Genomic DNA, 14,303 nt, shown 5'->3' on the forward strand with positions numbered 1-14,303 from the left:
CCATTGATCTAATCTCACGGACCCTGTGCTATTACACAGGACTTATCTGTGTCAGGGGCTCTCCAGGGAAGCCCCAAAGACAGACACATGCCTAGCACTCTGCACTCACAGAACACCCATCAGAAATAAGCCCACACTAGGCCTTTGATGTAGCTGTGCAGAGACGTGTATACAGCATCAAGGAAGCGGACACCAAGAGTTAGTACCCACTGCAGTTTTGTTTGAAAAGTCCTGTTCTCCAGAGGCTGTGAGCTGTGGTGGGCTCTGAGCTGTGGTATTGACCATAAAGGCATGCAAGTATGGCCAAAAATATCAGAAGAGATAAATACCTGGAATTCTTAATTTCTTGAACCCCCAAACAATGCTTCACCACTTCCCACAGTGTGATGCTGTATCTTATCAATGAGTTTTACTTTTCCCTAGTTACTTAGGGGCCCGTTGATGATATTTCTATATAGTGACAGCAGGATCCATAAATACTTGGATTCCATAATTATGCACACTGAGAAAGATGCTTCGCCATTTCAACAAGCTGTGACACCCTATCTTATCAACGTGCTTCAGCTCTATTTAGGGACATGACATTGGTGGCATTCCTATACAATGACCACAGAACTAAGCTGAGCGTGCTCATGACAGATGAACAGAATGGTAGATGCATATGTGACATCTATTGGCTTAACTGCTGCCCTGAGATCTTAATTTTGCAATGATGGCATGTCAGATCTGTGGGATATCAGCATACCTTGCATAGAAAAGACACACTACGTTTGCATATGCACTATTCTCTGAAATCCCCGTAACATCTTGTTGATCTTAGCACTGACCTGCTCCTTACTGAACACACTTGGTTCTCCCGAATCCAGACTACTCCTTCTTGTAACACTTACACACAAACAATGTCCAAACTGAATCACTCTGATGGATATTCTAACGTCAGTTATTTGGAATTGAGATGCAATCCCCAAACAACATTCTCTCGGTGGCTCCAAATTTCAAGCTGGAGAACAGTATTCTTTGGAATAGATTTAGAACAAGACGGCTCATCCTCTGCAGCGAGAACCTGTGCCTGTGCCTTCCAGGGGTGTGCTTGTTGTGCAAGAGCAGAAACAAGGGAAAGTTGCTCTTTAGGATCTGGAGCTTAACCATCTGCAATGTGCTGCCGTCCCCCAAACACACACAGGGGAAACATGACCTGCTGCTGCCTGCCAGGCTCCAGGTCTTGGGTGAATATGAAATCACCACCTTCAGCCACAGTGTTAGGTGACACCAGGCACCCATGCACCACCTTCAGGGTTCTTGATGCTGGTTTGCCATCAACACAGGAAGCCACACACCCATTTTTTTACCCCAACGCCCCTGGAGCAGAGTACGCCAGTCGGTCCTACCTGTGGTGAGGGCCTCAGCAGTTGCCATGTGCATGATGGTGTTGTCACTCACGGGCCATTTTCCAGGGGAGAGCACAAGGCTGTCCAGTCCCCCTGTCTTCTGCAGCTCCTCCTGGATTGAGCCTAAAGCACTGTTCTCCCTGCAGACGTTTCCATAGCCCAGGACATCACCAACACTCGCCAACAACATTGCAGCCTTGAACTTCTCCATCTTAGAAGGTGACTCCTCTTACCCTGCAGTTGCCTTTGTCCTTTCCTGGCCACCCTTCGCCGGCCCGGCTGACATTTATAGTGGTCATTGTATCACCATCCAGCACTCCCCAAATGGCCAGGCGTTCCTTCCCTGCCTTGGCAGGTGGCACCAATGAGATAAAGCCCCGCGCTCACCACGTGGGGGCTGTTTGGACAGCGCTGGCTCTCCAGCAAAGGAGCCTGCTGGCACCAGTCCACACCCAGAGCCGCTCAGAGCCCTTGAGCCATGCTACTGTGTCAGCTCCTTGATGGAATGTGCCCCCTGCTGGCCAAGAAGTGCATGTCACAAGGTGACCATGGCTGCTCCATCGTGGCTGTCCGCTTTGCCCCCCCTTCAAATAAACCCTCATCCTGCCATCAAACCAATACATTATGTGGCCCCCTTTTTAGCTGCTCTCTTTCACTCATTATAATGTTGAGGTTCATCCATTGTAGTTTTATGCTTTTAGAAAACTTTTCTGATTATAAAATTGTGAGGGCTGTGGGAGTAGCACCATGGTAGAGCAATTAATTATCTGATGTATATGAGGCCCTTGGTCGGATCCTCAGCACCATTAAAAAAAAAAAAAGTCACGAGAGAAGAGTTTAAAATCTGTAGCACCCCTAACTCCCGTGACAAAGCATTATCTCACATTTTCGTGTGCAGTAAGGGGCTCCCATGCTCAACTTCAGAGTGTGCATGCCTCAGCAAGCACAGTGAAACCTCGTTACGCCACCCCAAGCTTCACGTGTTGTAAACATTCCTGCCTGCTCATGGAATTATTAAATAATATGAGGCTGGGTAGGGCACACTTTATAAAGCCAGGGATCTTAGTTTGAAATGAACCAGGAGGCTGGCTACCTCCCTATTCCCTCTCAAGCACAAACCCTGTGGGCACAGACCCCAGTTGGCCCTCCTGTGACCTGGTCTGCCACATCCAGAATTGGCAGGAGATCACTTGGGCTTAAATACAATTGGTAAGAACTTTCGTGCATAGCAAGATGCTTTTCCCGCTGGCACAGTTCTCAATCTGAAGCAATCCCTCAGAACCAGAATGTAAACGGTTCCCATCCAAGTAAGACAAATAGCAGGAGTCGGCAAGAAACCCACTTCAGGTAGGACGCCTGCTGGAGCTAAGTCCAAGGACTCTAGGGAGAGGAACTTTGTTAAGGATACTTGGGAACAACTTCCACACTATTTGGCCAAAATCACAAACAAGATAAGGCTATTGCACAAATCTGTCTATCTGACAAACATTCAGAGCCCCTACTGTTCCAGGATGCTAGCTAGACACGGCAACAGATGCTGGAGATGTCTCCTTTCCTGCCCACAGAGCAGCAAGTTCAAGACGAACTGAACACTTGAACTAACACAACACTGCACCTATACCACTCAGACACGGATGATGCTGTCTGCTCTGGAAGTTCCTGGCAGGTACTAAGTGGAACAGATTACATGCATTCCTTAAACCTGTTGTGTTCAGTAAATACGTTTTGAACATAACGAGAGCTAGATTAGTATGTTCTGATATGCAGCTCCCATGTGTCCAGTATATTGCACTAAGAAAGAAACCTAGACAAATGAAGTTGTCTGTCTCCAACGCACTTATTTACCTGGTGAGGCATGAGAGGTGGTGTGGCAAGGGCTTGCTGTTGCTACAAGGGGGCTTACTGCTGGTCCAGCCAAAGACCAGGGCCTTGATGGGCACAGGTAGGCATGTGTGCAACCCAGAGTAAAGGACACCACAACACCAGGGAAAATACTTTATTTACTATTTCTGAAGTTTTCAGCATTTCTGTAACATGCACAGGTCAAGTGTAAATAATAGAACAGAGAGCACAATTCTTTGAAAAGCCTTTATCAATTACTAGTACTTCATAGCCTATTGACAATCCCATAGAGTTTAAAATTTTAAGTTACACTTATTTACTTAACTTACTGTGTAAGTACGTGTGTGTGCAGGGGGAATACATGCATGTCACGGTACATGTGGGAGTCAGTTCTCTCTTCCACCATGTGGTTCCCAGGGACTGAACTCAGTTGTCAGGCTTGGCAGCAGGTGCCTTGACCTGCTGGATCATATCACTGGTCTTCCTGAAGAATTTTAAATCTTAAAAAGAAGAGCATATTGCGGACCTTCAGAACTTAGTTATTTGTATCTATAAATTTCTCTGAACAGAGGTTAACTACATGTCAGGAACCCACAAAGCCTGGAAGGATGCTTTATCCTCCAGGTTTTCATTAGGTCAGTTTGGTTATGTCCACCCTCAAAGATGTTCCAGTTTTCCCTTTACAGACCTGTGTTGACAGGTCACTAATGACGTCATCTCACACAGTGAGGGTTGGCTTTGTGGAGACTGGCCTCCTGTTCCAATCCTCCACCTCCTCTGTGAGATCCCTGTTCAACATCAGCAGTCCACCTCATTACAGGGCACACATGCCTCAGAGCTGTTTCCTAAGTCAGGAGCATGTCCCGTGACCAGAGGCTGCCCCAACAGCATATCTGGGACATGCTTTCTGTGCATAGGCATTTGACCAGTCCCGAGTCCTGAAGTGGGCCCAGCATATCTGCTCCATGGCCACGTTGCAGGCCGGGCAGCAAGGCACGCTTGTGACACCAAGTCTTGGCAAGTGTGAGGTAGGGTCAGCACAGTGATGTTCAAAGCTTGACACCAGATGAGCAGACGGTATCCAGGTCCTCCATGCCTGTGCACACGAGTGGCTCTGGAGCACATGAACACCAGAAAAGCAGACGATGACACGGCACAGTGGCATGGTGCAGATGAGGAGCACAGAGGCTTTGGGTGTAGACTCTTTCAGATGACGTATGTGTTTGCTTCCAAATGCATATGGCTATCCAAGGGCTGGACACTGGGCACTGAAGACATTATAGACAGGTGAAGGGAACCAGTGCATTTGATTTGTAAATCTAATTTATCACTCAAAAAGAAGTATTTCTCATGGAAAAATGTCCTTTTAAATATAATAAAATATATTAAAAAAATAAGAAACTTCTCAGGAGGCAGCATCCAGGCCTAATAATAACCTTATTAGAAGGAAAACAGGCCCGCCAGCTTGTAAACAGTTTGGAATGAACCTGCTGGATTACATCCTGTGCCATCCCTGTGCAAATTGCAACAATGTCTTCTAGAGAAAATAAAAAAAAATCTAGTAAATCTAGAGATCTGAGAATTCAAAACTATCAATCTTGAATACCAAGATTAAAAGCAGGAGGCTCTCTGACAAGGCCATCTTCATCAGGGCACGTTTTTAACAGCGTGGACTTGTATAAGAGATCCATCACTCTGCAGACACAGAGGATATTTTGAAGCATAATTACAATGTGACTCCACAGCTTTGGAAACCGCTGGTGCTCACCTTGACATCATGAACTCAACAGCATGCTCTCAGCCCTGCCAACAGGTTCTACGTTGCTTTCTGTAAAGACAAGTCATGCAGGCGTCTGTCTCCTAAAGCAATAGCTCTGACGACACGTCCCTAGCATCCCGAGGAGCTCCTCTGTTTCTACACGTCAGCCACTGCAGCCTTAAGCAGAGTAAGGATTTGTTTCATGAATGGACGAGGAAGACTTCTGAAGTCAGCAACAAACGCACACAGCAACCAACCCAGTTGTCTCCTTTTAGGGCACATCTTGTCTTACCCTCCATCTATCTGATTTTTCACTTAGAAAGGGCCACGTTTCCCACCTGTGACCACTGGTCGTGCATATTCTACAAAGTCATCTATAAGGACAGGCCAGGCTCCTAAAGGAAAACAAATAGAGTTTTAAAGTAAGCCTTATCCCAGTACTTTTATATTAAAAATATAAAATATTTTATATAATATTTATATAAAAATATAAAATATAAAAACATAAAATATGTTCTTTCCCCAATCCTAACATCTAAAGAACAATCCGAAGCTTGCATCTGATCAAATGACCTGCTGAAGTCACTCAGTTCTTCTGTTCCAGGGAACAGGGTCGGTGAGTGGTAGGTATAATGGCCTTGAGACCACACTCTCACTGACTGGGCCTACAAGGTGGCCTTAGGCCTCAGCCAATTTATGGGAAGTTAGAACCTGCTGATTGGGAATGGAAACAATGGACCCACAGCTTCCTAGGGGCCAAGAAGCATTAATCCTTAGTCATGGGCATTCTTTCTCAGACTCCTTAACAGAGACTCCCAGATCTACACATTGCAGGGCACCACGGCTCCCACAGCTCTTCTGCCAGACAAGTTAGTTTTACCAGGGACAGTTGTGGCCCCTGAAAACCAAGTTGTCTACATTCAACTCTCCCTTCTTTTACACAAGAAACTTTCATTAGGCATTTGTTATGAGCGGGGCACCGTGTTTACTGTAGAGGACATAGAGATGAGGGGCATTACATGAACTGGATGCTGTCAGTAACAGGGTAGTGGCCATAAGGCATGAAGAGTGAAGATGTCCTGGACAAAGTCCAAGCCAGTTACATTTGGAGGGGAGCCCAGCTACCCAGGACCAGGCCCCTCTCGGGGAGCAGTGCTACTCTATAGGAGGTCCTTAAATGTCTCTAATGTGGGGTTCTCTGGCATTAGGGGAAATATGGATAGACTCAGGATAACATCTCCAATCATCCTAACCAGGTTTTATGTGGTTCTAGAAGCTGTCAAGGAAGTTAAGTCAGTATACTGTTCTCATCCCTCTGGGTGGGTGGCCCTTCTGGGCCAGTGTCTGCCCCTCATTCTGGAGTAGTCCATTAGCATCCATAGGAGGTGTGAGCATCTCTGGTAACCCTGTGAAGGCCTACAACTTCTAGTACCTTCTTCATCGTAGTTAGACAAATCATCTGCAATCATGTTTCCAAAATCTAGGAGAAGGTTCCAAGTATCCCTTGGAATTGATCTTTTGTGATGCTCCTAATACATAAGAGAAAAACATCCACCAGGTTAAGGTTCAGATCTCAACTCCCCGATACTCTAGTGGTCATGGCACACTGCATTAGCAAGTGATCTTCCTAGGGTGATGGGGAAGGAGTACAGATTCACAACTATCACCGGTGAAAGTAATAGTCCTTTATGGTGATGGTATGTGCTATGTGCCATAAGTACAAACAAAGAATACTGACTTATTAAAAGGTTTTAAATACTAAAATTATACATCCCTGTCTAAATGTCTTTCCTTCCCACTTCCCTAAACCTGTCCAGAAATGATGCAGGACAATATGGAGTTCTATTTACCTTATTTCCTCACATTTGTACTTCTCTATATAAAGTATTCCTTGTGTGGGATGAGATAATTATCTAAAAATATCTGTTACTCAGTATTCCAGTGACATCGAAAACATGGAGACTATGCAGCGTCTGCACCACAGAAGGCGCGTTCTGAGGCCAAGCTGGGCCTCCGTGGTTCCTGTCTCAGCTGGCTCTCTCCTCATCACCTACAGAAGCACTCATCCCCTGAACTTACCACTGTCACACCAGCTTTTACATGCTAGTACATGCATGTAACATAAGCAGCTTCTATGCCTGTTATGTGTGTATGCTATCTTTAAATTTTTTCACATTTACCTATTTCTATGCATGACCATAGATTAGAGGACAACTTGTGGGGGGGAAGTCAGTTCTCTCTGTCCACTTTTTGGGTTCTGGGGATCAAACTCTGGTCATCAGACTTGGTGGCAGCCACTCCTATCAGCTGTGCCATCTTGCCAGGCCTTGTCTTGTGTCTTTCTTTTTTTGAGGCCTGTTTATTTATTGACTTTACTCTTTAAGAACGTCATAGAGTATATTAAAACATCAACTGCTAGATTGTCAGCTGTTTTTACAGCTTGTTCCCCCGCCAACACTAGGTCTGAAGAGTAGCCGGCTGACATGTCAGTCTCATCTCGTTGCTCTGTCCTCTGCTCTATTGGGTATATTCTCATCTTCTTCATCAGTCTTCCTATCAGTGGCACTGTGTGGATTCTAGCGTTCTGCTGACTCCATGGTGTGGTAGCACCTTCTTACTTCTGTACACACGGCTGTGGAGTTCTCTGGACCATGTCTTGTAGTTTGGGTAGAACCCAAAGACAAGAACCTGGTGAAATAGCCAGTAATCCTAGCTACTTAGAAGGACAAACAGGAAGATCCTCAGTTCAAGGCCTGCTTGAACTCAGCAAGACCATGCCTCAAACCCAAAGTGAACCGGGGATGCTGTTCAGTTGTAGAGCACCTGTCTAGCATGTAGGAGGCTGCAGGTTCCATCCCAAGTACCACAAAATGAGTCAAGGAGGAACTGGGTATTGCTTTATCAACCACTGAACATTCTATAAGAAACATGACACATGATGGGATGAGCCCCTTGACACGAAGACCTTCTCAGGCCACTAAGACAGTGCTTGCTCTCCATGGGCTATGTTCTTGAATGCTACCACTAGATAAAGAAACTGAGGCACAAAGAAGCAATATGCCCAACATCCCCAATCTTGCCCATGGCAGAGCAGATGCATGCCAGCTAGGGGTCACAGATAGAGAAGAGGAGACGTGCACCAGCCTGGCCACGGGGTGGGAAGCATGACCTTCTTTCATGGTTGTGGCAGTGTGGAAGGTCTGAGTATCTCTGTTATCACCAGGACCATCTTTTGTGTGTTCAGGACATGTCCTTGCACTCCATTTACTTCAGATAGCTCACAGCTAAACTGGCTGTCCCTACAAGACAGGGTTTAGTACAGCCACAATGCCTTCCTCATGGCACCCCATAAAGGCCTCCTGTCCATCTTGTGCGTGGCAGAATAGATTTTAAAGGTGTCAGATTACAGACACATACGATGGCCAGGGCACCTCTAGGCTACAAGATCTGGTCCACACTCTAGATTCCAGAGCAGCGTGCAGGGCGTATGGTCCTGGTACTTTATGAAGTTCCTCAGTAGCAATGAAGAGCTACTGAGTTGAGGAAGTTCTCAGAGGGGATGGCAGGTTGGGAGCTGCTGAGATCTGCTGTAAGATGATCGACAACATTCTAGAAAAAGTAGCCGTGTAGAGAACAGCCTCGGAGCAGCCCCCATCTGTAGCTGGCTCTACCATTGTGCTGTGGCATTCTGCAAGTGGTTAACCCGTGCAGCCTCTTGCCTAATACCTGAGTGCCTTTGTAGTCCTAATTTAGCCAGATGACCACATTCAGTCTCAGTATCCATCCATCCATCCATCCATCCATCCATCCATCCATCCATCCACCTACCTATCCATCCATCCATCCATCCATCCATCCATCCATCCATCCATCCATCCATCCATCCATCCATCCACCTACCTATCCATCCATCCATCCATCCATCCATCCATCCATCCATCCATCCATCCATCCATCCATCCACCGACCCACCCACCTATCCATCCATCCATCCATCCATCCATCCATCCATCCATCCATCCATCTATCCATCCACCTACCTACCTACCTACCTACCTACCTACCTACCTACCTACCTATTTATTTATTTATGGTTTTTTTTGAGACAGACTCTCACTATATAGCCCAGGCTAGCCTGGAGCTCACTATGTAGACCAGGCTGGCCTTGAACTCACAGAGGTCCACCTGCCTTACCCTCCTAAGTGCTGGGATTAAAGACGTGTGCCCCTATGCAGGGCCTAAACCTTAGCATTTTAAATATGAAAAGCTTTCTCTTGATTGGGCACACAAGGCAAGAAACAGTCACTTACCAACAGAAATGTGTTCCAAAGATCTAAAAATTTAAACCTTCCAGACAATACTAACTTCCAATATGCAACAGCCATTTCTAAATCTGTCAGGGAGAAATGAGAGTTGGGGAGAAAGAGGGGGAGTAGGAGGGAAAGATAGAGAGAGAAAGAGAGAGGGTAATTAATAAATCTCAGTCTTTTTTCCTATGGAATAAAAGTAATTACTTGGCAATCTTACCCAATCTCTACACAGTGTTTCTGGAAATGACATGTTATCTAACATTATGAGTCTGAGGAGATTTCTTAGGAAGCACTGGTGTATTATTTGGACATGCAAGTAGTTGTCCCCAATTAACCAATTTTGGAGACTTGCATTCCATGTATATCAGACTTACTGTGCCTGATCCAGTCTATTCTTACTATTAGTGTAGATATCATTTATTCAGAAAGTAGGCCACTGCCATTTCCAAGTGATAAGCTGAAAATTGAAGGACTCATTTGGAAGGGAGGGATCAGTTCTTGCCAGGAGACCCGCCTCAGGGTCGTGTAAACTATGATAGAGCCAGCTGTCCGGAACTACCTGATTCACAAGCAAATTGGACAGTCTAAGGACTCTGAATTCCTCACTGCACAGCTAAGACAAATTTCTACACACTGAGAAAACTATTTTCACTACTACAAAGATATTCAAAGTTTAGGTTATTTATCAATCAAAGCCAATATCCTCTCCCTTCACTAGAAGACAGTGAGTACGTCACCATTCTTAAACAAATCTACGCTGCAAGGTCTATCTTAAAGCTGCGTATTTAATGAAACGTGGATACTGGAACAGAATCTCCAGCCTGAGTTTTCGGGAACAGCCGTCTACTCCTGCTCACTGCAAACGTTTTAGTACTTCTTATATGCTGACACAGCAAGCCTACCTCTAAGCCTGACTATTTTAATCAGGATGAATACTGCTCCCCACAGGCAATAAAAGGATAGCTATGCTGAAACAGTCTCCTAATTACATTTCTGCATGTATGTCAGATAAAGCAATGTGAAAAGCAGATCAACAACTATATTAAGGGAACAGATTAGTTTAAATGCAAAACCCGCAAAGAAGCACTTTTCAAGACTTTCTCCTGAATCTAGTTTGATCCCACTTGGACAGAAATTATTGATGTCAGTGCTCCAATTTGAGACTTCAAGGCTGATCAGCTGATCATTACTATTCCTGCTAAACTAGAGATGAATGGATAGTGACCAACACTGGATAGGATGATACTCCCTAGGGGCTTACAGAGAATGCTGCAGGCCTGATCCGTCCTAAGCACCCTGGAGTCTCCATGGAAAGGAGAGCGTCAGAGAGCCCAACCATGGTGTGTGGAGGGCTTGCTAGGCCTTACCTATGGGACCCGCAGTGTAAGGCTAAGACGATTAGTCTTGTCCTGCTTATAAGTCTACATCCTTATCCCTGAGGAAGAGCATTAAGTGAGATCTACATTCAACTCATCTTAATGATGTAAAGCGCTCACACTGGGAAATGGAGAAGAACCTGAGGAGGAAAGAAAAATAAAGTTTTATGGCATACTTTATAATCTAGTTGAGTCTGGGTTAGTTTGGGTCCTAGAAACCCTTCTTGTAAAGTACCTCACCTGGATGTGCATGAGTTACATGACTATAAAGTGAATGTATAAATTTCCAACATTTATATTCCTAAGTAAAAAAAGTCACTCTATCCAAGTGAGCTTGGGCCATCTGCAAAATAATAACTACAAAACTCCCCAGCAGTAGACCTTGACACTGAATCAGGGGCCACAGTCACTTTGGAATGACAATGTTTTGGCATCAACTTCTTTTCACGAACCTCTAAAAAGTCCATCTGTCGATTAAGAAAATGCTAGAAGGCAAGGCTAGTTAGAATGATGTGTGTGATGCTCCACTAGACAAACCTCCTGTGTTAAGGGAAACAACAGCTAGTGAGTATGAAGCTTCATTTCCTCAATAATCAAGATTCTCAAAGCTAGCTGATTTCAAATGGTAGCCAGCATAAAAATCACTCAAGTGTCTGCATTAAAACAAAGTACCAAGCTGAGGTGCAGCTCAGTGGTTGAGTACTCACCCTAGCATGAGTGAGGCTCTGATTCTAAACACAGGAGCACGCACACGTGTGCTCAGGCATGCATGTGTGCACATACACATACATGTTGCTTAGGTTAACGATCTGCTGAGTACAGAATGAACAAAGACATCACATGAAAACACTGCAGCTGGGTGCAACAGCAGGAGGATGACTTGAGTCTGAGACCTTGGGGCCGGTATGCATAACTTCAGAAACCTTGTCTCAAAAAAACACCAGTACCGTACACAGGATATCGGCACGCACAGCCACGAAAACACAGTGAAGAAGAGAACCAAGCTCTCTCGACGCCACACCCACAGCAAGATGTGCCTGTTCTAGGAAGTGCAGAGCCATGCCTGCCAACCTCTCCTGCTTGTGCTGATTCTTCGGCAGACAGACCACACAAGGGTGCTCTGGAAAGGCTAAACTGATCAGTCTGCTTTTGATGTACAGCCAATAAAGTGATTCACTTTTCACTTCTTTTGACAAGGCCCTCAAGAAAACTTCCTCAGACAATGTGTACCTATTTGATGTGTTCACATTCTCTAGTCACTCTCTTGAAGAGGTTTTCTATTTCTTAACACAATTTTATTTTCTTTCCGTTTGTAAAAGCAAAGCAGCAAACTCAGTGACGTTTAGCTTCCTGGTGAACGACTCTGTAAACAACTCAGTGTTCTCAGAAGCATGTAAGCCAGCCCTCTGTCCTCAGTAAAGACTCATTACACTCGCTGCCACTTTTCCTGAAATTTATAAAAAGGAGGAGACCAAACATGCGAGGCCTGTATCTTAAAACGTTCAGAAGACTCCTTACCCTATAGTGAACTTGAATGAAATATTCACAAATAAAGAAAATAAATTTTATCATATTTATTTCTTCATTTTTTGCAGTGCTGGAGATGGTACTGGTGGCCTTATGCACGCTAGGCAAGTGCACTACACTGAATTGCAATCCTCTGCCTTAACTTTATGGTTCACAGTGGGCAGTGATTTTAGATTCCAATTTGTAAGTGCTTCAGACATTCTAGGAAGTTAAAATTCATATTGACTATGAACACACTGAGTAGATGTGATGCTATATGAATAGCTGCCTGCTGTTAAAAACGCCCACGGGAGGCACATGGGAAGAAAGTAAAACCTATGCAGCCCAGCCGTTAGCCAACATGCCCCGTACAGACCACCAGTCAACCAGGCAACAGAAGGGCTGTCTGTGTACTGCCTGAATCCTTGACGCAAAGGATTAGGAGCTCTAGACAATGATAATTTGAAGCCACAAAGTTGTGAGGTGTCTTGTTATATGGCGATAACTAACACAAACAATGTATTTGTGGGTTCGTTAACCCAAACAGAATCTGCAGCTCTTTCTCCTTTTTTTAATCAAAAATATTTTTTTTGGAGGCAGGGCCTGAATATGTAGCCCTGGCTAGCCTGGAACTCACTATGTAGATCAGGCTGGCCTCGAACTCACAGAGATCAGCCTGCTTCTGCCACCCGAGTGCTGGGACTAAAGGCGTGAGCCACCATGCCAGGCTGAATCTGCACTTGCTGTTCTCAAGGACACCGAAACTGTAGTCCTGCAGGAAACCCAACACAGGGGCCTACAGGGAATGCCCGAGATGTACCGTGCGTTCAAGTTAAAATGACACGGGAAAGTTGAAATAGTTTCACTTCGTCAACCAGAAGGAATCTGCTAAGATTGCAGAGTATCAGCAAATATAAATGATTTCTTTCATTTCCCCCTTTGTTATTTTGAGACAGGGTCTTGCTATACAAAGCTTGGGTCATCCCTGCTGTGCAGCCATCTACCTGCCTCCCAACTACCCAGATCACACACGTACATGGCCATGCCCAGCTTCAAGGGTTTGCTCTATAGTATACTAAGTTACAGAACAGAAGGAACGGAAAACCAAGATAAACCAGTGCCGACATCTACTGAAGCCCAAGCATCCTTTCCTTGTGACCACTAACTTCAGGGATTGCTGTTACTTACAAACCTGGATCAGACTAATGCTCGTTCTGAAAAACAAAACCAGATAAGCCTCTAAGAGTGCAACTGCTCAGAAGCAAAGCATCGCCTACTTTACAGCTGAGGACGGCAACAGCACCCTGACTGTATGCACTACTCCAGTGGCGGGAAGTGGGGCGGGCGGGCGGGCGGGACTTCCTGTGCAGACTGAACTTGGCCAGGGAAGTTAGGTTCAGGAAGAAGAGCAGATGAACAGCACAGCAGAATCAATCCAGCTCCAAACACAGGCTGATCCTTGAGGGGCCACTGAACCTCCCCTTAACCACTGAGTGGTCCCTCTCTCCAGCCCCTAACATCTTCCCACAGACATCCTGAAGCTTGAGGGAGCCCAACTCCAGCCTTCCGTTAAGTCCTGTGGATTCTGATGATACTTAATGGATGATCAGGGTCCAAATGAAAACAGACCTTCAACATAACAGCTACCTCCTCTTAGTCTCTTGGGAAATGGGGGAGGTGAGAGGATGATATAAAAGCCAAGAGTTTTAGTCCCCAAAGTAAAAACTCAGCTCCTAAAAGTAAGGATGCTAAGGAGTTGCTACACACCTTTAACCCCAGCAATCAAGAGGCAGAGGCAGGCAGATGTCTGAAGCTGAGGCCAGCTTGGGCTATATAGTAAGACCTTTAACAGGTCAGTGGTAAAGCACATGTTTAGCATGTATGAGGTCCTATGTTCAAACCCTGCTATTGGAAAAGAATCCCTTAAACATTATAATACAAGTGATTAGAGACAGAAAGTTATCCAAGCTACCAGTAAATGTCATATCCCCAGAGTGGGTAAAAAGTGTAAGTTTCAACTTCAAAATAAGCAAAAGAGCATTAAGAAATAAAACACCATAAACCACATTTTAAAGATTAAGTTAAGGGACCGTGTTTCCTTTTTTAAATGACATTTTGACAC

General features: G+C 45.1%; 2 protein-coding genes across 3 annotated transcripts in view; both read right to left on the minus strand.

The window, feature by feature from the left end:
* Adprhl1 (ADP-ribosylhydrolase like 1) overlaps positions 1–1,686 on the minus strand; it is a 33,387-nt gene extending 31,701 nt beyond the window's left edge. The window contains exon 1 of the mRNA XM_059244590.1: positions 1,389–1,686. Coding sequence (XP_059100573.1) covers positions 1,389–1,599 — 211 coding nt within the window. The 5' untranslated portion in view covers positions 1,600–1,686. The remainder of the gene's footprint in view (positions 1–1,388) is intronic.
* Positions 1,687–3,370: 1,684 nt separating this feature from the next.
* The window catches only part of Dcun1d2 (defective in cullin neddylation 1 domain containing 2), a 29,959-nt gene continuing 19,026 nt past the window's right edge, over positions 3,371–14,303 (minus strand). Inside the window, exons 5-8 of one of the 2 annotated variants that reach the window (XR_009374868.1) lie at positions 9,300–9,382; positions 6,422–6,518; positions 4,999–5,384; positions 3,371–4,498 (exon numbers count right to left, since the gene is read on the minus strand). Coding sequence is in view for 1 of the 2 variants with exons in the window: in XM_059244410.1 (XP_059100393.1) it covers positions 5,305–5,384; positions 6,422–6,518; positions 9,300–9,382 (260 nt within the window). In the remaining variant the exon portion in view is untranslated. Of the gene's footprint in view, positions 5,385–6,421; positions 6,519–9,299; positions 9,383–14,303 lie in introns of both variants that reach the window. The other variant, XM_059244410.1, reaches the window with a different exon arrangement.

Source organism: Peromyscus eremicus, chromosome 17 (genome assembly GCF_949786415.1).
Source record: "Peromyscus eremicus chromosome 17, PerEre_H2_v1, whole genome shotgun sequence".
Classification (NCBI taxonomy): domain Eukaryota; kingdom Metazoa; phylum Chordata; class Mammalia; order Rodentia; family Cricetidae; genus Peromyscus; species Peromyscus eremicus.